Source organism: Anolis carolinensis, chromosome 2 (genome assembly GCF_035594765.1).
Source record: "Anolis carolinensis isolate JA03-04 chromosome 2, rAnoCar3.1.pri, whole genome shotgun sequence".
Classification (NCBI taxonomy): domain Eukaryota; kingdom Metazoa; phylum Chordata; class Lepidosauria; order Squamata; family Dactyloidae; genus Anolis; species Anolis carolinensis.
Genome location: NC_085842.1, coordinates 173573344 through 173598011, shown reverse-complemented (window position 1 = coordinate 173598011; position 24668 = coordinate 173573344). Strand labels below are relative to the sequence as shown.

Here is a 24668-nt window from a genome sequence, read left to right as displayed (position 1 = left end):
ATGAAGTGAACTCCTGGGACCTTAAAGTGACCAGGTGCCCACACTACGCAGTTATAGTGCTATGATTCTACTTTAATTTTCTTGGTTGCGTATTAGGGAATCTTGGGATTAGCAGTTGAGGGGGAAACCCCCTCAATTCTCAGAGAGATCCTCTGGTGCGTCCAACCAAACTATAAATCCAAGGGTTCCATAGGATGGCCTTTAAAGTGGAAGAGTGGCAGTATAATTGTGTATGGTATGAGTAAGGTAAAGGTAAAGGTTTCCCCTGAAGTCCAGTCGTGTCCGACTCTGGGGGTTGGTGCTCATCTCCATTTCTAAGCTGAAGAGCCGGTGTTGTCCGTAGACACCTCCAAGGTCATGTGGTCGGCATGACTGCATGGAATGCCGTTACCTTCCCGCCGGAGCGGTACCTATTGATCTACTCACACTTGCATGTTTTCTAACTGCTAGGTTGGCAGAAGCTGGAGCTTGACAGCGGGCGCTCACTCTGCTGCCCGGATTTGAACCTGGGACCTTCCGGTCTGCAAGTTCAGGATCTCAGCGCTTTAACACACTGAGCCACCGGAGGCTCCATGGTATGAGTAGTCTCCAGGAATTGCGATTCCAGGGTTTTTAGTTCTAGGGATGCTTCCAGATAGAAGAGCTGCTAACAGTTAAAAGATACTACTGCATGGCAGGCTCGGCAGGATTATAAATGGAAGATATTATTTGTATGGACCCCCAGTTTTTCTCCATGTGATGTAGTGAGGAGGTCCCTGTTTGATAGTAGGGGCTTTGATGTTTCAGTAGAATCGTATCATACAATTTTATAGCACACTTCTACTACTTATACATACCTGGGGTGTGCTCTCTGATTGCACATACTATTTCTTGTCAATCACTCAATTTTATTTAATGCTTAGACCATGGGTCTTTTACATTCAGAACAAACAAGTAAGTACATATAAACCCAATTATAAAATACCAAACAATGCAACATTAAAAATACAGTACAGTCTCGCTTATCCAACCTTCTCTTATCCAATGTTCTGTATTATCCAGCACAGTCTGCCTTTTAGTAGTCAGTGTTTTTGTAGTCAATGTTTTCAGTACATTGCAATGTTTTGGTGCGAAATTCGTAAATACAGTAATTACTACATAACATTACCATATATTGCACTGCTTTTTCTGTTGATTTGTTGTAAAACATGATGTTTTGGTGCTAAATTTGTAAAATCATAGTGTAATTTGACATTTAATAGCCTTTTCCTTAATCCCTTCTTATTATCCAACATTTTTGCTTATCCAACGTTCTGCCGGTCTGTTTATGTTGGATAAGACAGACTCTACTGAACTACATAAACTAGCTCTTGCATAGTTAGAAGCCAAGTAAAATTCAGTATTATTGAAGACTTAAACAAGAGAGCTTTGATATAAGCAACCACACAATAGTTAGATAAAAGCATCCCCAGCACAGTCAACTGCAATATCAGTAATTAGTCTTGCCCAGGTTTTCAGTGCTGCCAGGGCAAAAAGAGACACCTTGTAAATAACTGCAGAGTTAGTGGTTTCTCTTCAGATCCTATAAATCTTTCACCATTTCTTGTGAGTGAAAAGGGCATTTATTTCATTACATTTTCAGTCTAGCTGCCTGATGGCAGAAGATCTGAATGGATAGCAGCATTAAGAGTTCATTTATTTAATTTGCTCTTTCATAGAAGATGTTAAGCCTAGTTAAATCTCCATCCCCTGGAATCTATGTGAGCTACATAAGATGCTTGACAGGCTCTTTCGTCTGCAGTGAAGAGGACATGTACATAATGCTCCTAAGCCAGAAAAGCACAGTGCTGTTTATTTGCCCTTTTCCACCTCTGCCTTTTTTCTCTTCTGCCTCTAAAATGGCCGTCTGAGCTCCTAACAAACATGAGAAAAGCAAATCCAAGAAGATGAGGAATCTTTTGAAATGGGTTGCTAACTGGCAGTCCATGAACCAGGTCTGTACTAAATTATTTCTCCCCCTGGGCTCTAAGGAGCAGAAAGATCCAGCCTTTTAAATGCTACAGCCTTCATTAAATTGGTCTGCATCATTTATGTAGAAGTGTTTCCTTGTTTTATTTACAAAATCCCTAATTCTTTTAACATTTTACCAAGTTCTCAGTTGAGCAATATTAAGGTCAGACAAACTCCTGTTCCCTAAATGTGCAAATTCTAGAGAACTATTTTTTGTGTGATACTTATAAAGGTGTGTCGTCCATCCCCCCCCCCCAGAACATATTTTTCATCTTGTTGATCAAAATGGCTAACTTCCATGTTTTTGTTTTGCATTTAATAATGAGCAATCTCCTGTAGCAATAAATGCTACAGTGTCAAATTATATTTTTCCTTTAAGCAGTTGCTCATTTATATATATATATATATATACACACAGTATGTGTATGTGTAAGTTTTGGAAGCAATTATAATAATCCTGCTATCGCCATCTGAAAAGCCTCTTGGACTTAATAATGTTTATTACAGATTTCTAGAATTAACCACACTTTTATATGAGAGGCTCTTTGTAGGCCCCCAAATTGCAGATACATTATTTCATAAACAAATGAAATAATGCTGACTGTTTGTATTTTGTGTGAGTCAGGGTACTTACCAATGAGTTTGTTTTCTTTCTTTTTTTGTGGCAGGGAGTAAGGGTTATGTGTTTAGCAACTGATGAACAACTTCCCCAGCCCTGGAGGCAGAACGTTCATCCTAAATGTCGTGAAATGGCCTTAATTACACTTAAAACCATGTCTCTTGCCAGCTTTTGCATCCTCTGAAGCCAGTAAGCTAAATGAGCATGGTGCTTATTCTTTCTTTGTATGCATCATGAGTGCTTCAAGATTAGGCTTTTATCCTTGCCATTGCCCATCCACATTCATAGCATTCTATATAAGGCAGTGGATCTTAATGGGATCTACGGGACCACGACATCCTCCAGGAGATCACAGAGCCTTGCAAAAATGTGTTGTTGAAGGCTTTCATGGCTGGAATCACTGGATTGTTGTGAGTTTTCCAGGCTGTATGGCCATGTTCTAGAAGCATTCTCTCCTGACATTTCACCCACATCTATAACAGGCATCCTCAGAGGCGTGAAGTCTGTTGGAAACTAGGTAAGTGGGGAATTCCAGACATGAAACAATCAGTGCCAGCTAACACCTCCCAACAAAGGATTCCATCAGGCAGGAAGCAGCCAGGCTTTGAATCTGCAAAGCCATTAAATGCTAATCAAGGTGATAAATTGCAACTTTTACACTTGCCTCAAACAGACAGGAGTTCTTTCTCCCACCCTGGACTTTCCACAGATATATAAACCCCACTTGCCTAATTCCCAACAGACCTCACAACCTGTGCCTGTCATAGATGTGGGTGAAACATCAGGAGAGAATGCTTGTGGAACATGGCCATATAGCCCAGAAAACTCACAGCAACCTTGAAAAAATGTTATGAACTTTTATAGTTAGGAAAGAAAGAAAGAAAGAAAGAAAGAGAGGGAGGGAGGGAGGGAGGGAGGGAGGGAGAGGGAGGGAGGGAGGGAGGGATACAGACAGATAATCGAGTCGATCTCAAAAAGCTGGTCTTTTTGGTCAATGGTAGACATGATTTGTACAAAATTCTATTACAATATCTCAAACCATACAAAATTTATGAAAACGGTGATTTGATAGTTTTAAAAAAATGTACTTAGTACCTACCAGGTACTTCTGCATGCAAGTGAACCATGCTGACTGGCTCAGTGGCATTTCCTACAACCAGAAACTGTGTTCGTAGCTACACCAAACTCCAGTGTTGTCCACATTTTGCCACCGCATTCTTGGAACATCTCTTGCTTCCCAGAATTCTGAAGCTATGCTGAGAGCCCAAAGGTTAGGGTTTTAAATCTTCAGGCTTGGTAGTCTACAGCATACAATATATTTAAAGAGATCTGTGGTTAGGAAAGGTTAAGAACTGCTCTTATAAGGGACTTAGATGTTGTTGTCTTCCATTTGCAGCCTTCCCATCTTTTCTCATCTTCAGACTTGTTTCCTTCGACAAAAAATAAATAAATCAGTTAATGAGAGAAAGAGAGAAAAATTGAACAATACGTCTTTGATTTGTGATGTTATGAGCTCGGGAATTACTCATTCAGTGATCCTTTTCCAGTTTTGAGAGTTTCCTTAGAGAGTATTTACACTATAGATCCACAGCACTTGACATGGCTTTTTCCTGCCGTTCCTCATTGTAGTAGTTTGGTGAGATCCTTTAAATACAAGGGAATTGAAAGCAGTGCTTAATTTATTTAATATGAAAGGTAATTCCACCCTATGTATGGAATTACTGGATGTAATGTAATGTCTAGATGCCATTTTCTTCAAACTGTAGCCCTCCTGTTGATCTTTCTATCCTTGATGGAACAAATAGATGTATTACTTCAATGATTCTCAACCCGTGGGTCCCTAGATGTTTTGGCCTTCAACTCCCAGAAATCATAACAGCTGATAAACTGGCAGGGATTTCTGGAAGTTGTAGGCCAAAACACCTGGGGATCCACAGGTTGAAAACCACTGTATTAATCATTTAGTATGGAATAGACTTATATCTCATTATGTGGCTGCAAATGACAAAGGGACATTTCACCATTTTGTTCCCAGTTAGCTCACAGTGTTTTTGGGGAGAAGTGAGAACTAAACCTTCCCTGTGTATGAGTCCCCTGTCTACAACTTCTCAATGATTTAACTTCTCAATGATTTAGCCCCTTCTACACAGCTGAATAAAATCCCATGTTATTTTCTTTGAACTGGAATGTATGGCAGTATGGACTCAGATAACCCAGTTCAAAGCATATATAGTGGGTTATTCTGTCTTGATATTCTGGATTATGTGGCTGTGTGGAAGAGCCCCGTGTCACTTTTCTTCCCTTCTATCGTGTTTTTACCAAAGTTCAAAGGATTTTGAAAGCTACTGTAGAGATATCACCTATTTCTTTTTGATTTGGTTGGATAGCAGGCATTTTTGAAACCTTGCAACATAATAACTTTTTCCTTATGATTGCATTTCTTCATACTATTTACCTGTTCAAGGAAATAAACTATTTGTGTCTCCTACAGTTTATAATGATTACAAGCAAAAGCAGCACTTACTCCCTTGTACCTCCCAAACTCTGTCTGCTTATTGTTATTTTTCTGCATTGTTGGAAAATGAGTTAATTTTCCCCACAACCCAATGAAAGGTGGATATAGAGCCATTTGCAGTCCAGATGTATGCTTCTTGTTTCTACTGTCCAAGTTGCCTTTTACAGCTATTTATATCTAATACACCTTGGCAAAACCCTCGCTGCAACGGCAAATATTTTCTGCATTACAGTTCAGCTACAAATCTTGTTTTTGTCTCATTCTACTTTTAAAAAAGGGGGAGAGAAGGAACAAACTAATGAAATGTTTTTTTTTTTTATTGAGTAAGGAATTGTTTTTCCAATGTTCTTGGCTATTTCCAATTCTAAATATAGAATACAATTTAATTTCCCTTCTTTGTGGGATTCAAACCACAACAGCAATAACAGATAGGTTGCAATCTTCCAGCCTTCAAATCCTTGGAAGTCATATACTTCAACTGCTTAAAATATCTGGAGCCTTAGGAATTTCAGGTAGCAGTCCTAATTTCAGTCTTTGGGATCTCCAGGAGTCACTCTTTCCAGAAATCTTTGAGACACTGAGAGCCTAGTAGTTGCCAATCTCACTGTAAGAGACGTTTATGAAGGTTGGGTTGCTGTGAATTTTCCGGTCTGTATGGCCATGTTCCAGAAGTATACCTCACAACCTCTGAGGATGCCTGCCATAGATGTGGGTGAAACACCAGGAGAGAATGCTTCTGGAACATGGCCATACAGCCCAGAAAACTCACAACAACCCAGTGATTCCTGCCATGAAAGCCTTCAACAACACATTTATAAAGGTTACTGTGTTTGGACCGGTAGCTAATGGAGGTTCAACTTGTTTTTCCCAATTCCAGGTTGATACAGTTCTAGCCTATGGCCTGTGGTTTTCATAACACCATGCTGGAGCACTTTACTACACTAAGCCCTCCACAGTTACTGGGGTTAAGAGAACAATGCTTCTGCAAATTTGAAAAAAAATGAGTTAAAAATCATACACCCCCCTAAAAAAGCACCTTCCAACATGACTCCGCGGTCAACTTCCAACCATTGAAGGGCATACAAATACCTAGATTAGTGTTCCCTTTAGAACTCTAAATCCTCCAGTGCAACTCTGGTCAGTATCTGGTGGAAGCTGACCATAGAATCACACTGGAGAACCTAGAAATTCCTATATTGAATATATGAATGAATCAAATTGTGAATAAAATCTGCAGATGTGAAGCCTGCAAATGTGGAGGTCCACTTGCCCTAATATTTCTCCTGAAACATATCTGTTAAAGCACTGCTTCTTAAATTATGGATCCTGACCTTAGCTGAATGTTGGGATCACAAAAAACTGGCAACAGTAAGATTTCTGAACGCCACCCATTTACACCAATCTGCTAGTAACAACGTACGGTGTTTGCAGAAGACCCTGCAGGAAATGCATTATCTGTACTTCATAAAAAGGAAAATCTGTTCTTTTAGCAAGACTTGCAAAACGTATTATGGTTTATTATCAGCAAATGTTTGATTTTTATACCCTATTTTATATACCTATATACCCAAGGTAATGGAAAAAGAAATCAGGTGGAGAAAAAGTTTAAGAAGCCCTGTGTTCACGGAACCCTTCCCAGGGCCTTTCCACACAGCCATATAACCCAAAATACCAAGGCAGAAAATCTCACAATACCTGCTTTGAACTGGGTTATCTGAGTCCACACTGCCCTATATTCCAGTTCAAAGCAGAAAATGTAGGATTTTATTCAGCTGTGTGGAAGGGGCCCCAGAGATTTAGCATAGATCTGATCTTTAATTATTAAATGGTTCACGAGAGGATGCAGACACACAGACTCAGACATGGAATTCTCAAGTGCTATATGGGTAAGAAAGTTGGAGAATCACTGGTGTAAACAATGCTGAGCTAAATAAACCAAGGCTATAACCTGACAGAAGAATCTTCTTGTGTTCCTCCACTCCTGTCTTTAATTTGGTCTAAAGGCTGTCTGCAGGCAAAGGGGAAGCTAATTGAGTTTAAAGTTGACTTTTCCAGACATCAATTAGTGCAGTTAAGTGATGCTCCTGTTACAATTAAACACAAGCGACAAGTTCTATGCCTAATTATTATTCTCTCTATCAGTTGAGATTTGTTGGAATGCTGACATGCCTGCTGTGGTTAAGTAGTAGTTTACTTAAAAGGCATGTTCCTTTGGGGCAGTGTGGAGTGGTGTCAGAGACAGCTATCCTTAGGTATTTGTACCTCCATGCTGAATTTTTAGTGGGCACAGTGAAGTACAGTGCTTAGGTGAATATTAAGGGACTAACCGTATTGTTTACCTTTTTCCCAGCAGGCCCTAATAAAAAAGGAACCAAATAATTTACCTCATTGACTGCTAGGGCTGTAGTCTTACCTGGAAATAAAGTTCCCATAGAACTAATTTGTGTTCTCAATATACATGTGGAAGAGAAGGCTGAGAGGAGACATGATGGCCATGTATAAATATGTGAGGGGAAGTCATAGGGAGGAGAGAGCAAGCTTGTTTTCTGCTGCCCTGGAGACTAGGATGTAAACAATGGCTTCAAACTACAGGAAAGGAGATTCCACCTGAACATTAGGAAGAACTTCCTCACTGTGAGAGCTGTTCAGCAGTGAAACTCTCTGCTGCGGAGTTTGGTGGAGGCTCCTTCTTTGGAGGCTTTTAAGCAGAGGCTGGATGGCCATCTGTCAGGGGTGCTTTGAATGCGATTTTCCTACTTTTTGGAGTGGATGGCTCACGAGGTCTCGTCCAACTCTATGACTCTATGTTTACAGTTGTACTGTGATTATTACCACTCTGCATGATTACCAATTGTGTGGGCCTGAGGAAGGAACCAATTATAGCTCTTTGAGGTGGTTTGACATGACCTATCCAGCATGGCCAGTGATAATAAATTGTCAAAGTTGTAGTCCAAAAATCCAAAGTCCCAATTGTTTCTCAACCTTTGTTCCTGTTGATATGTGCCTATGGCAACCCTAAAATGACCTTATTACAGGGTTAGACAATCTTGTAAAGTGAATGTTCTCATCTTTATGAGGACTGACTTCCAGGTAGCCTCTCCCTCTCTATATAAAGGAAGTAGGATTTGGCTGCAGACAGTAGGATTTTGTACAATCTTCGTTGAGCCATAAAGTTCTCTGGGTGATTTTGGCATATTCACATCTCTTAGCTTAACCTCTTTGACAGGGTTGAGAGGAGAGAGTGTTGCCTCATTTAGGGAAAGGGGGAATCCTATTTATGCAGTCTTATGCTTCTTGGAGGAAAAGTGGCATACGAACTCAGTAAGGAACAACCTGGTCATTAAAGGTTATAAGGTGGGCAAGGAATACATTAAGATTAATTTATATGCTGATGATGTTATGATAATTTTAGGGGAGGTGGGGGAATCACTACAATCATTAGTCAAAACAGTCAAAGACTTTGGAAAAACTTCGGACCTCACAATAAATTTAGGAAAATCAGAGATATTACATAAACATCTAACATGGGAAGAACTCAAGAAGGTTCAAAACATTATGGGAGTAAAATTGGGGGAAAAGAAGATGAAATACCTGGGAGTGGATATACCAAAAAAATCATCAATATCATACCAATGAATTACAATCACCTATGGAAAAATATAAGCAAACAAATTATCACATGGGGAAAGAAATTTCGAGACATATCTACAAAGCTAAAAATCTGTAAGTTGAAGATCTTGCCCAAATTTCTATTCTTGTTCCAAACTCTACCGGTGAATATTCCTGCCAATTTGTTGGAAGAAATGGGATAACTCTATCAAACAATGGTTAGTGGGGGAAATCAAAAACAAAATTGCCAACTTTCTATATTATAGTAAACAAGAAATGGGAGGTTGGGGAGCTCCCTCTTTGGGAATATACTTTGGCAAGCCAGTTAGCGAGGTTATTAGAATTTGAATTGGAAGAGTAAAAAAAATGGGTGCAAATAGAAAAGGAAGCAAATAGATGGCAAAGGGGGAACATCATTGGGAGAGAAAATAGATAGAAAAGACTTAAAGAATTTAAAAGCGGGCCCCTGTTTATCAATGTTGCTAATCTGTAAAAAATGGCAAAATAAATCGCAAATAAATAAAATTGTCCCTCTCCCATTAGAAACAATGGAAAATAAGGATAAAACATTCACAAATCTAATTAGGGCACTGAAGGAAAATGGTATCAAAAGGATTGGGGACATCATGGATCCCAATGGAGAAATATTAAAGTGGAATAAAATAAAAGACAAATGTGGTCAAGGGAACTGGATAGCATGGTTAGGTCTGTCCAGTAAAGCTCAGGCCATGAAAAGAAGAGAAATAGCTGAAACCCCACTGGATAGAATAATTAAAAGGAAAATTGAAATAGATAAAGGAATGACTGGGTTATCGTATGACAAACTAATCACCTTAACTTATAACACAAAAACAACTCTTATAGATAACTGGAAACAGGAAAAAAAACTTTACTGAGAAAGCAATCAGGTCTTGGATTGATAGTATTTACAAAATTAAACATATAAGGATTAAAGAAACCCAAAGGAAAATAATTTCTATGTGGTACAGAACCCCCGTCCAATTGGCACATATAATGGGCAATACTTCAAACAAGTGTTTGCACAACTGGGGGGGGGGGGGGGAATAGGTTCATTCTCCCACATGTGGTGGGATTGTAGAAAAATTTAGAATTTTTATAGTAAAATTAAAAAATTGAAGAAATAATAGGGAAAGAATTAATATGGGACAAAGCCAGATACATGTCTCTTACAATAGAGGTAAAGGAAGACAACAATAAATGGACAGAGATACTAAAATATATGACAGCCGCAATGCAAGCCACGATAGCCCGAGAATGGAGGGATGATACAAAATGGGATGTAGAAACTTGGTGGGCTTACATATCAGAATATATAATTAATGACTTCATCAATCAAAGGAATATATATATATACAAACAGCCCAAAAGAACAAGACTGGTTCAGGAAATAGTCAGTGCTAACAGACAAAATAGACTGAGACAAAAGATATAGAACTTTGAACTAGTCCTTCCACACGGTTAAACTGATGCAATGACAATATTTTGAATTGCTGTTCCAGGGGGGTGGGGGTGGTGGAGGATACATTTTAATGGATCGTTTAAATGGTCATTTAAGGAATAGTTACTTTTGGAATAATGTATACTGAATAAAAAAAAGAACAGTTGAAAACCAAAAACCCACAGGCACACAGAATGTGCTGCTTAACATGGTGGGCTGCTTCTTGTGAGGCACCAAGATGCGCAGAATTATCAACCCCTTTTAGTTAAGGAAAATGAGCCCGAATAAAACAAGGCTGATAAATGTACCAGGCTATTAAGTCAACTCCAATTAAAATGAATTCTCCTCTTTGGGGGAAGTTGCAGTAACCGAAATTGGTCTAGAACACACTGAAGAGCAGTCGCTCTCTAGCATTTGCACGCTACACACTTTTGTTTTTCTGTGCTAAATGCTGGCTCCCTTGTTTTATGACGGCCTGCTAGGAAAATTGTTATTTTTAATGTGTCCAAGAGCTTTTTGAAACCCATCAATCTGATCCATTTACTTAATTCCATGCAGAGCTTTGTTCCCTTAGTGCCATTTTAGACATCTGAGATTGGCGGAGTGAATAACGAGTTTGGATAATGGATTCGAACAGCAGCTTATTGTGTCTGGCGGAACAGTCAAACAAGTGTATCTTTTTTGCTTCTTTTCATTTGGTGCAAAGCACATTTTTTGCCAAGAACACTTGTAATGTTCTACCTGTTAACAATTCCTTCTTACGATTAGCGGTGCCTAATGGAGCTCTACTGATTATAAAGAGGACTAAATCAAAGGCAGGGCTCTTGTGCTCCCAAAAAAACTGCCCCATTTTGTCATGGCCGTTGTTATTTTAGCCATTTTTTATGCATACAACCGAGTCTTTAAAATGTACTAGGCTTCCAGAGAACTTGGTCATTTAGTAGCTTAGGTTCTTTTGGCTACTCAGTTAAAATAGACATATATGTGGGATTATTCTTTTATTTTTAACTTGAGTTGGATTCAAAGAGAAATAAATGAACATGAGGAGTCTATTTGAGTTATTTGCCTGTTCAAAAAGCATTAGCAGCCCTCCAAGCCTCATTAATTACAAGAGAACCTCAGAGAATGTCAGCTGGTTTTAGGCTCCTTTGTGAAAAGACCAGATGAAGTTTTAGCAGGTCATTGGGGGGCTTATACCTGCCATTGGTTAGAGCTAGAGGTTGTTTCCCATTTAATATGTCTCAGAACAAGGACCACAGGCCTCTTCTACACTGCCATAATAAAATCCACATTTTCTGCTTTGAACTGGATTATATGGCAGTATAGACTAAGATAATCCAGTTCAAAGCAGATAATGTGGATTTTCTGGAAGTGAAGACATCAATTTAATGGGAATGGCAGTGGGCTTCTTCCTTAAAAAAACTTTAAAAATTAATTGTAGACACAAGTAGAGTGATACAAATCTCATTAATGAAATTCCACTTACATTGTAATTCAATATTATTTACTTAATCTTACCAATCCCAATTCTTCACTTATCGACCACTTGGGTTTAGCAAATTTTCTTTCCCCCTCCCCCTTTGCCTCCCACCCACTGGGAACAGTTGTATCTTCAGTTCGAGTATTATTTGAATCGATCGATTGCGAAGAGAGAGTGATTCAGTCCTTTATATTTTCTTTTTCCTTTTACTCTAGCTATCAAAGTTCCCTGTTTCAAGTCCCAATTCTTCTTACAGCACCCTGTTGTGTATTTCACCCTCCTTTGAAAAATATTATCCTGGACTGTTTCTGGACTTTCCTTTCTCCTCCACTCTGTAATCCTTCGTTTCAAACCATTCCATAACAACCAATTGCTATGTCCACACTTTTATCATATCCCAATCTTTAACTGTCCCATCTGGGTTTAAGAAATCACCAGTCAACTTTATTCCACTTTGCTTTAAATTTTTTATCACTTCGCTGAATATCTGTTCATTTTTATTATCTAATATCCCTTTTGAGAGTACAGTGAGATTTTAACTGTTTTTACTTGTGATGTTTTAATCTGTTTTTTAATCGGGATGTTTTAAATGCTATGGGTTTGACCATTTTTAACACTATGTTCATTGTTTGCATAGTATGTTGTAAACCTCTTTGGGTCCCCTAGGGGAGGAAGGCGGTATATAAATGATGTAAACAAATAAATACGTACATCTATTTTATTTATTGGAAATTTATTTTGCCATTTTCCCCCAAATTCCATGGAGGAGATCATTCAACCCACCTTTAGTTTCTTTTAAAACCTTATTGTCTAACTTACTCTTTTTGAATCATCAAGATCTAATTCTATCAATCTCGTTAACTGACAGACCTCAAAATAACTCTGTAAACTAGGGGCTCCCCATCCTTCATTTCCTTCCAAGGAATAAAATACTGAAAATTGGCTTATTTCCTGTTGCTGAATTGGAAGTCTTAACATGGCTTGCCTCGTCTCTCCTTGGCTTCTTTACTCAGCTAAACTACACAGTGAAATGGTCGAATTCATTAATGCAGAAGTAGTAATGGCGACAGATTAGTTTTAGAAGGTGATCGACCAGTGATGGCTATGTACTCCTTTTAGGAGCATAAGCACCATGGCTTGCTACATACCGGTTTCTTAAGGTACAATCATGGACTGTTGCATTCCTGCCTTGCTGGTGGGCTTCCAATAGGCATCTGGGTTTAGACACTTTGGGAACAGAGCAATAGACTTGATATGCTTTGGAGCTGATCCAGCTGAACTTGTTTTATGTCATGCTGCCTGGAATCTCAATGGGGTGCAGTGCTTTTGAGTTTTGGATTAATTTTGGGAGATGAAGATTCACATCCCTTCTCAGCAAAGAAAGTGACTTGTCCAAAATCACAACTGGGTGACTTTAGACAAGTCACTTTGTCTCGGCATTAAAGGAAGGTGAACGCCATCTAACAAATCTCACCAAGAAAACCCCATAATAGATATGCTTTAGGATCACTTTAACTCAAAAATAACTTGAATGCATGCATCAAGAACAACCTTAAAGTTAAAGGTAAAGATTTTCCCCTTACATTAAGTCTAGTTGTGTCTGACTCGGGGTTGGTGCTCCATTTCTAAGTCAAAGAGCCAATGTTGTCTGTAGACACCTCCAAGGGCATGATTGCATGGAGCACCATTACCTTCCCACCGGAGCAGTACCTATTGATCTACTCACATTTGCATGTTTTCAAATTGCTGGGTTTACAGAAGCTGAAGCTAATAGTGGGAGCTCACCCCGCTTTCTGGATTAGAACTGCTGACCTTTCGGTCAACAAGTTCAGCAGCTTAGCGATTTAACCCTCTGTGCCACTGGAGGTTCAAGTCATACCTTAAAATGTACTGGATTAAATTATTTGGAGCAGAAAGAAGTCTTGATTTTCTGTAATTCCCCCTCACTCCAAATATCCTCCTGCCTTTCTTTGAGATCTTGTTGGTCAAGTGATGGTTAAGCGAACACTTCCCCATCTTCTTCTCCCTATGTGGCAGAGGCAACCAAAGAGAAGTAAACAAGGCAGTTGGGACTCTGCTATGGAAATGGCACCTGCCTTTTCCATTAGGTGATTTGAACCAAAGCAATGGACTTGAAATGAAGTAGAGCATACCATTTGTGGGCAAAATTTAAAAGTGACTTTTAAGAGTAGAAGGGAGAGGCAGGAGGTAAGAAAGCATTTTTATGGAGTAGTAAATATGCTTGTTAAAGTCAGTAGGAAATGAAAAGAACTTACTCTCCCATCCTGTTGCAGAAATAGTGATTTAGCACTTCGTGCTAAAGCTTGGCATATTTACAGAAAACCTCTGTGTGTAAACTTTTGAAAAGAACATGGATGTAAATGTTCACTTCTGCAAACAGTTAAGCAAATCTGATTTTTGAACTCTTGTCAGTTTGAAAATACATCCATTCCATTTCCCTCTCTTTTTTTGGACAGAAATCCTACCTTGAGAACCCTGACCAGTGGCTTCTTATGTCACACAAACTCATTTTCTTTTGTATAGCCATACTTTTTATTGTTTGAAAAAGGAAGCGTTCTGATTTCAATTGTTTCCTGAGGTGATAGCTGTCACAAAGGTTTTGTGATCTTGATGCAGGATGTAAAACTTGTGAAGTGCTTCCTCTTTGGAGGCAGGCACCGCCATCGTATTTAGTTCCCACGCTATTTTATGTGGCAGAGAATAGTTACGATTTTGTTCTCACTGTCTGCTTTGATGGCAGCCTGTTCTTCTCTATGACTTGGGCAAGGTTGAAATCTCGTCTTGCATTTTCTTTACCCCGTATCTTAGAGGTGTACATCCAAATAAGAACTCAGGACTGTGCCATTTCTGCTTTGGAGGGCATAGAGAAAATGTGCAGAAAGGACTGGGAAATAAAAGAAAACCTATAGTTCTGTGGATCTCATTGGAAGCTTCCCTTCTGTCCCATTCCTCCAAAATGCTCTTCAGTTTTTAAAATTGCAGAAGATCTGTATATTCGACGCTATAGCTAGCCTTAGATACTCATCCCTTGCATGGGTGGACTTCTGTGGCTCTTGCAGTGTTTTTGGACTACTTTCCCCATTTTCTTTTACTATTGGATATGTTGCCTGATAGTAGACTGAATTTTAGCTCCCAAACATACAGAGAACTCAGTAAACCTTCTTTTCCTTAGATCAGTGGTTCTAAATCTGTGGGCCTATGACTCCCAGAAATCCCATCCAGTTTACCAGCGTTTAGGATTTCTGGGAGTTGAAGGCCAAAACATCTGGGGACCCACAGGTTGAGAACCACTGCCTTAGATACTAGACTTCATTGGTTTGACTCTTGTTGTGGATACCTGCCTTCAGGTGGGCTTTGACTTATGCAAGGAATGAGAGCCCTCCAAGCCAAAGCCCAACTATTCCAGTATTTACTTTTGACTGCCAGGAGTTCACCCTGAGTTTCAAAGAGGGAGCATTCCCAGCATACTTGGAAATGGAAGGGATTGAGTCAGAGGCTTTCTTCACACATAGCGCGTGATCCACCATTGATCAGTTATCCCTCCATGAATACTTACTGTTCTATGTATTGTATCTAAAGCATTTCAAGCTTTTGTCATAATCCCCATTTTCTCTGCAACTTAATCCCCATTTTCTATGAGATTTATGGTATCTGTGGCACACTGTAGTCATCTTTTGTAATGCATTGTATTTCTCTATTCTGATTCACACACTAATGGACAAGTATTATTGGCTACAGAAAGTTGTTACATTTTTTTTGAGGGGCCTTGTTTTGGTATCCTTGTGTTTTTTCTTTGAAAATTTGAAAAGCTACAAAACTAACTAGTTATAGTTCTCATCTACCTCAGGCATAGTTAGTTCCTTCATAGTTAGATTTGATAAGCCACTGTTTATTCCTCTGTTTCTTGCAAATAACGTTTATCTCATGTTTTTAAAAGTATGAGCACTACAAGCCTATGGTACAAAACACACATTGTCCACCCAGTCATCATCTCAACACTTACAGCTAAACCTGAAGCTCTGCCATGAGCAAATACTTAAAACTTTATTGTATTGTTTTTTTTTATCACTGAATGAGATTATGCCTATGTAGCTAATATCATGAAAATGTTATCACTACTTCACAAAAGGGACACAGTTATGTTTTTCTTTAGTTGTGGGTTGGAGTATAAATGAATTCCATGCAGGCTAAAGGTAAAGGTTTTCCCATAACATTACGTCTAGTCGTGTCCGACTCTGGGGGTTGGTGCTCATCTCCATTTCTAAGTTGAAGAGCTGGCATTGTCCGTAGACACCTCCAAGATCATGTGGCCGGCATGCCAGTCACTTCAAGGATACCGTCCACCCATCTTGCCCTTGGTCAGCCTCTCATCCTTTTTCTTTCCATTTTCCCCAGCATCGTGATCTTTTCCAAGCTTTCCTGTCTCCTCATGATGTGGCCAAAATACTTCAACTTTGCCTCTAGTATCCTTACCTCCAGTGAGCAGCCGGGCATTATTTCCTGGAGGATGGACTGGTTGGATCTTTTTGCGGTCCAAGGCACTCTCAGGATTTTCCTCCAGCACCTTTCCCCTCTACCTGGGCAATTAATTGTGGATTTGAGTAATATGATAAACCTAGGAATCTTTACATCCTCCAGTGTGATTAAATGATCACGATATGCTGGATGGTGACCATAACGTTACACTGGAAGACCTAGAGATTCTGAGAGAGATGTTCTTTCAGGTAAAACAATAGTATTTTGTAATTCTATACAGAACACCTAGAAGGCTTCTGGTTGCATAGCCCTTAAGTTTGCCATTCCTACATTTGTCTCTGCCTAGTTTTTTTTTTTTTTAAAAAAACCTCAACAAATTTCTTTAAATGAAATCTGGTTCATAGAATCCCACTAGTTCCTATCCAGTACTTCAAACTTTTGCAGTTGATCACTGAATGAAAATTACAATAAAAGATAAACACTAACTCCACAAATAAACCCCTTGCGCTCAGCTCAAGCAGTTCTATTTTGGACAAGCAGGTAATTGGTCTCCCAGCAAAAGGATCGGATGCCAAGAAGGATAGGGTAATGTCTGACTTCTGTGTTCCAGACCAGACATAACTGTACCAGATCTCTCTTTAATCATTTTTACCAGTTATAAGCGGATGGGACATTTCACGGTGCCAACTTTTTAAAAAATGTCTGCTAAATGGAGTTTTGGAACAAAAAAGAAGTTTATTTTCCCCACCCAATGCCTTGCTCCTTGTTTATGGAAACAAGATGACTTTGCTTATGTTTTTCAATTTAGTACCTCAGGCTTGATTCCTCTGTCTGCTTTTGAACTTGTTCAAGTCATCACCAGATAATTCTGCAGGCTAGGTTTATCTGGCACATACTTGTGTCTAGGACTGAGGCTGACACTAAGAAAGGAAAAAAAGATGGTGTAGGTAGAGGGAAACAAAGAGACAAGCTTCCATCTTTTAAACATGAGCTTATCCCACTTCTTAAAGCAGAAATCTGTTCTAAATAACCAAAGAGTGAATGTTTTTAAACATTACACCTTTATTGTCCCCTGAGCTGACTGAATCTTCTTCATGCAGCCCCTGTGCTCAAGGGACTTCCAGGCTGACATTAATTGCTGGCTGTTACACAGCTTTTTTAATGAATTATCTGGAGGTAAGAAAAACAACAGAAGAAATGGGGAGAAAGCATAGAACGATTACAAATGCAAGGCAACAATGTTTCCTTCTGTGAATGAAGCAGAATGGTTGCACAATGAAAGTATTTTATGAAACCACCTTTGTTAGTAGTTTTTCAAGAAGTAACTATGTTAATCTCTTGCAATCTAAAACGGAGAAAGGAGGGAGAAAATAAATGTGTCACCACCTCCAAGACTCACTGGCATTCACTTTATCATGTTCTTTCATGGATATGAACCCACTTCTTCAGATGCAGTGCAGAATGGTACCCAGGACTCAGGATATAAAGCATATTTGTATAGTTATGGGACTGGGATAGGATGTAATAGGATCCAGACAAATCCAAATCATGATCTGTGCCCTAAACTTTCAAGGGTTATATGAGGTGATACTGGTCTTTCAGATTTTTTCCAGTGGTCACCTAATGTAAAGCAGTAAAACTAAAAGTCAATTTACATGGGTTTAAAACCTTCTCTGAGAATACTCATTTTGTCACAACAGCATGAACTCCTATATTAATATATGTAGTGTGCTATGAATCCTTTTATGCCTTGACCATACCTTTGCCAATGGATTGGAATTTGTAAAAATAATTCAATCCAGGTGTTTGTCTTTATGGCCTTCTTATGTAATTTCCTTGTCCAAGGATTGCAACTTTTAAATCCTGTATTGTGGGTCTAGGAAGGCTAAAATGTCCTGCAGCTTGGATATTGCAGTTCTTAATGTTCAGTTTGTGTACATTGTGTGGAGACTGTCCTATTTTTTTCAATGCAGAACGTAGAATGCCATCTGTAACATAGTATATTGTCCTGTTGTAAGTGAGTTTGAGATTTCGAGGCTATCTGTAGGCTAATAATGACCAGCTTCCCAAAGCTTGTAGAGTCCCAGTGGTTCTCAGCCTCTGGGTCCTCAGGTGTTTTAGCCTACAACTCCCAGAAATCCCAGCCAGTTTACCAGCTGCTATGATTTCTGGAAGTTGAAGACCATAATATCTGGGGACCCACAGGTTGAGAACCATTGTTGTAGACTGTGTTATTCTTCAGAATTGATCATAGCTCTTTGATGATGTGTCAAGTGGGTGTAGCTGAAGACTGTAGGTGACGGTAATATGGATAGTAATATTGGGACAATATTGGGAGCATTACCCAAATAGCATGGATACATCTATGTAGTCTTTCTCCAGTGTGATAGATGGCATCCTGTGCCAGCATTGCCCCTCTATACTCTGCCCTAGCTAGGAGAATGTTACCTTTGTGGAGGACAGACTGGCTAGGACACTGGTTTAACATGCCTGACCTGCGTGCCCATTCTGTTGTTAGATGAGACATGAGTCTATTCTCATTTCAAGGCACATGTTTGCCACCATCACATCCTATTTTGTGGTATGAGGGAGTTATTTAATACAGCTTTTGTAGTCATCTCCTCAAAAGATGGGAAGGTATATCCCTTGGAATACAGTGATAAATCAATGGTGAGATTTTGTTTGGAAGAGGTTCTATCTGAACTCTGTTTGGTTGTGAATTCTGTGATTTTCAGGAAATGTCATTGTTGGGAGGTCATCTGGGGAGGTGACAAAAGTTATATAAAGTTTGGAATGCAAGAACAATAAATAAAGAAGAAGAAATATATGGGCACGTTCATACCGGAGGAGAGAAAGAGAGAGTGAGTGAGAGAGCGAACGCAGGGTCCCGTCTCCCTTCAAATGGGCTTAGTCTACAGGAAGGAAGATTGAAGTTAAGTATTAAGGAAGCCTTTTTGACTGTGAGATTATGCAAGGGAGCATGTTCCCAAGGTTGGTTTTAAAGGCTTTAACAATTGAAGGGTTTAAAGAGAAGCTGGAGAAATATCTGCCTGGGATGATTAAGGTATTGCTAATCCATCCTCATTGCAGAGAGAGCAAGCAACTAAAGTGCGGGTTTCCCTACATTGCCCTGCTCAGAGCCAAATCATTAAAAAATGACAAAAGCTTGAGCCTTCCCAGAGTCCAAGAAAGACAGGCGGGTCAGCTGATGACACTCTCTCTTATCCTGTGCTCTGTGAATTGGTCCGTCAGACCTCTTCTATACATAATGCAGAGTATGATGAGGACTGAGGAAGGGAAATTGTGGGCTGCGCCATTTGAAGGAAATTTTATTTGAGAGCTGTGTGGTCTGATGAGGGGAAGTCAGCCATACTGAAGTGCTGTCGCATGTCAGACTGCCGGGTGTTCAAGGGGAAAGGATACCTGTCCTGAATCTTTTATGTACTATGGCACAACAGACAGTTTTGATACAGCTGTATCCTGCCAGGAGGAGGAATAACTGAGTCTGCTGAATTTCCCTGTGATAACTGTAAAAAAGAATATGGAAATGTTATATTTTTAATGGTCTCAATCGTAATTGGGAGTATGTTTTGGATCAATTGTAAGTTTTGACCCAACAATAATGCAACTCCCATTGATGCAATGAATCTGTTCTAGTTGGGACTAACACGGCTTCAGGCCTGAGATATTCTAGGACGTATAATTCAAAAAATTAATGTACCCACATGATCAATACAGAGGGCCTAGTCTTGATTGCATATAATTACCCTATGTGCAAGTATAGTGTATATTATTGGTGTGAGAGTTGAATTCCATATCTGCCAAATTGGCAAAATGTTTTAAGTCCTCAGTCCAATTGGTTTCAATGCCCAATGGTACTAGCACTGGCTTGACACAGGTGAGGATTGCAGGTGATGAGAATTCAGTATCTTTTGTGTGATAAAGCAATATAATCTTACCAGTAAAATTAAAACAGAAGTATGCTGTGATCAGTGATCCACTCAGTAGATGAAAAAGGGCTTTGGCTAGAGTATCATGTACAGCCAGAGGGAATTTGAGGGAAAGGACAATTTGTCCTTTTTAAAATGACAAAGTCCTTTTTACCTTGATGCATTTTGGGCAGATTTTAATAGCTATTCTGATATTACCCCTAACATAAGGTTTCTAATTAAGAAGAAATGTGATTTGGAAGAGAGTTGGGGAAGGGAGGGGGAAAGAACACAACAAGAAAAAGTGACCCTATTATTTTTTCAGTAGAAGACGCCATCAAAGCAAAACCTTCCAATTCCCCGCGTGCGGAGTGGGTGCTGCAGCCTAGACCTACACCGCCCAAAGGGAGAGACCCGAACGCTTGGAACCGGCTCAAGGACCAGTCTTTTGGTAGGAAAAACACACATACATATTTTGCATGGATGACCAGTCATAGTCAGCAGAGCAGAAAACCTGCCACATTGTGTTCTTTCTGTTTCTCACCTCTATTTCTCTTGTCTCCCACTTTCACAGCAGATTAACCAGAAACCTGATGTTCTGTGTATCAGCTTGATTTTGTACATGACCTGTTGTATGCATATATGTGTTTGCAGAAAAGCAAAGCCACTGCAATGTTGTGGTATGGGGAACAAAATGGCTAAGGACCTGAGACCCAAATACCATCCTGACCAAATTTGTGTTATTTAAGCTGATTTTCTATTTGTCCTGGTATGCAGTGGTTCAGGTTTTTTTGTTCCCAGAGGAGCCTCTGGTGGCGCAAGGGGTTAAATCCTTGTGCCAGGAGGACTGCTGACTTGAAGGTTGGGTTGCTGATCTGAAGGTTGCCAGTTTGAATCCGGGGAGAGTGCTGATGCGCTCCTTCTGTCACCTCCAACTCCCCATGCGAGGACATGAGAGAAGCCTCCCACAAGGATGATAAAACATCAAACATCCGGGCGTTCCCTGGGCAATGTCCTTACAGACAGCCAATTCTCACATACCAGGAGTGACTTGCAGTTTCTCAAGTCTCTCCTGACAAGAAGAAGAAAAAAAGTTTTTTCCCAACTTCCTATTCATGTGAGCAGTTTATTTTGCGAGTATTCTGTCACACATGCTCTGGAGATACTGTGATATTTTAAAAACATCTTTGCTTCAGGGTATAGGACGAATTTAAGTTAGGCGTAAATGCAGAATTTAGGGAAATGACAATACCTCCTAAAATCTTCCTGCAGGGATGATGGAGTGATTCTTCTGGCTGGGGGATTCTGGAAGTTACATTTGAAAACAGTGACTTTCCCAGTTATTTTTCCTAAGCCTATCATATAGTCCTGTGTATGGGGACGAAAATGCAGTGAGAAATGTTAGAGATACTTATTTCTCTTTCTCAAAAGAAAAAGAGGGAGATTATTTGTTATTCTGCTTGATTCTCTGCTCTGGATGCACAGCTCTTCTATGAGAGAGCTTTATTAATCAGAAATGCCTACTGCTTCCTTGCTTTCCCACTTTGCTGCTGCCAAAAGTTGGTGTCATTGAAGCACAGTGACTGAGCTTTTAAAAAGCCTGTGTCTGGGTTTATTCAGTTTGTAAATGGGAGAGTTGTTCTAAATGCTAGAGCTTTTTTGTGACACCCCCCCCCCCCCCCCCCCGGGCAATGGCACACTATAAGATCAAGTAGGGCCAACCAGCATTTGAAAAATTCCCCCCCCCCCCCCAAAAAAAAAAACAACAAAGAGAAAATCATGTGGGATTTTTGGGACTGCGTTTGTTGATCATTGGCTTAAAAAATGATAAATGACTCCTCTCATTTTTTCTTACATTTTTGGGTTTGTTTGTATTTTGGCCACATTTCTTCTGAATTCAGATGTGGAAGAAATGTAATGTTATTCCATGTAATATTTTTCTCATGTCAATTAATTTCTGCTGGTGTCAAGCTGTCTTTGACTCTGTGTCCAGATGAGTTCTTGTTTAAAATTGTATAATGCATAATGATTTTGTCCAGCATTGCTGCCATGATGAGAAGGTGAGTTTGTCATTTTATAAAGCCAACAAGAAAATATGATGACTTGAGCCTTCATTCAGACCATTTTATAAAATGGATGAGTTTTAAATCAGCTCCCAGAATCCACCTTTACATACTCCAGGTAAAGAGACTTCTAGACTGAATGGAATTGCAGAGACAGAACTGTTCATGGGATTGGGTCATCACCCTAAAGTCTTGTTGATTTGGTTCCTAACCATGGCAATTAGTTTTCTGCTTTTGTAGAGTAGGGATTTGTTGTGATTTTTTGTGATTCTCCACAATATGCTTAAAAGATTATATGTAGGTGTACTTTTGGAGTTATTTGAAGAGGAAAAGGAGAGTGTTCTGGATGTTGTCTTGGTATTATCCAAGAATGCCTCCATCCTAAAGCTGCTTGAGTGTAGGGTTCCAGTTTTGATTTTCTATACCAGGCCTGAACAACTTGTGGTCATCTAGGTGTTTGGGACTCAGGAGGGCCACAGGTTGTGCAGGCCTGGTCCAGAATATTAGATAAGAGCCAAGGAGATGCATGGCCATCTCTAGAGATGTGCTTGACAGTATGAGGTTTGAAGTCAGAGTGTTTGTTAGGAGTTTAGAGTCAAATTAAATAAAGTGAAGAATTTTGTTTTCTACAGCTACTACTGATGGGATGGCGTAGGAAAGTCTTCCTCTTCATTCTGAGCTCCCAGGGTCAAAGTATTCATGTTAATCTCCTAGCTTTTCAAAACAATCCACCCTTGTTTCAGACAGGGATATATATGTAAACCTGATCTAACCATAAAACCATAGTTACCTGTTTGGCCGTCTCTGATACAAACAGACATTCTGGTCTCTACTTGTTCTGACTTGAATGACGTTGTGTGTGAAGAGTCCAGATGAAGTGACAATTTGTCCCACAGTCACATGCATCCTTGTAGCCAACAAAGCAGAACCAATGCATGGTGATGCTAAATTTTTTTGACTTCCACCAGTTTTGGGGTAAACCAAGTCTGCTTTTGGAAGTATAAAAGGTCTAGTGGAGAGGGAGAAACTCGTAACTATTGAGCGGCATCCTGATTTTTCTTTGGCACCCTGCTTTCCCATTCAGTTGTTCTTTTTCTGCCCAAATGGATCTGAGTCGCAGAGACCCTCTTCATTTTATTATGCAGTTTGTGTAGCGGATGAGACCAGATCTGCGTCAGTGGCAGCAACAAACCCTGGCATTGTGCAGCAGTCCCAGGCCACATAATAATTTCTCCTTCCTCTCTACTGCAGGACTTTGCAGTTTGGGTGGCAGCCTTGGCTCTAATACACTGTTGGTCTGTTTACTAGGCTTTCTTGGCCTCATGGTTTTATCCCAAGCATCAGCCCTTGCATCCGAAATATCTCACTCTGCTTCAGCTGCTGCATAAGAATGACCCTCTCATGGTCTGATCCTGGATAAAGGGAGATTGAGCCAGCAATAATTTGTGTGGGTTGAAAAGGGAAGCAGCAGTAAAACCTAAAATGTAGGAAGTTTGTGCATGAGACGTGGGAGGGAGGGTGCTCTGGGAAGCCTTAAGTGGAGCACTTTTTCTGTTTGAAAAGTCATTGGCATCCAAACAGCTGCAGAAAAGATTCATAGTTGAACTTCAAACTATATTTATAGTAAGGAAATATGGTTTGTTTGGGCATCATAATTTCATCTTTTTACAGGCCCTGTTTTATGCAGATGCTCTTTACTAGAGAGTTTTCCATAAAGTGATCAGCTTCCCGGTCTAGCACAGTCCTGCACCCTCAATGCTCTTTTTATGATTGCTTAGGCAGAGTTTATTATAATTGTTTTATATGTTTATATAGTATTTGTCTCCATGAGATTTATAATCCACCTTTCTTCCAAAAAAATAGTACTCCAGGAAGCTAACAATAATAAAATCCAGAGGAAAGCAAATACAATTAAAATATAGTACCTAAAGGCTTCAGCCAGGATGTGTTGGGAGTTGTAGAAATGTCTTGTAAACTACAGACTCATTTCAAGTGGCCTAGCAACTTCTGGGATCTTATCAGATGGGTGAGGGAAAGCAGGGGAAAGTGGAGGGCTTTCTTTGGAGGCTTTTAAGCAGAGGCTGGATGGCCATCTGTCGGGGGTGCTTTGAATGCGATTTCCTGCTTCTTAGCGGGGGGTTGGACTAGATGGCCCTTGAGGTCTCTTCCAACTCTACTATTCTATGATTCTATGATTCTATGAGGGAACTGTCTTACCCCATTCCCTCCCATCTTTTCCCATCTTCTGGAATGGCTAGCCATCTCACAAGCTTACTGTACCTTTCCGAGTCTTTCTCCCACATTCTGCTGCTTGAAGTCAGATAACATCTGACCGACTGTTTAAGACGGTCTTCGAGCTCTGTTTCCATGTGCTTATGGAAACAGAACACCATGGAGTCCCAACCTCAGAATTCTGCAGGAGGCAGAAACTGGATTTAAAGTGGATCCATGCTCTGTTGTGATGAGGCAGAAGTCACCCCGTGTCACTAACAGTGTCCATTTCTTTCG

The 24668-nt window shown here is 39.8% G+C and overlaps 1 protein-coding gene across 4 annotated transcripts in view; it reads left to right on the top strand.

Annotated features, from left to right (window-relative positions):
* lrp1 (LDL receptor related protein 1) overlaps nucleotides 1-24668 on the top strand; it is a 384066-nt gene that overhangs the window by 33758 nt on the left and 325640 nt on the right. For 2 of the 4 annotated variants that reach the window (XM_062971112.1, XM_062971114.1), the window contains exon 2: nucleotides 20426-20548. In XM_062971112.1, coding sequence (XP_062827182.1) covers nucleotides 20426-20548 — 123 coding nt within the window. Of the gene's footprint in view, nucleotides 1-20422; nucleotides 20549-24668 lie in introns of all 4 variants that reach the window. The other 2 variants (XM_062971111.1, XM_062971113.1) reach the window with 1 other exon arrangement.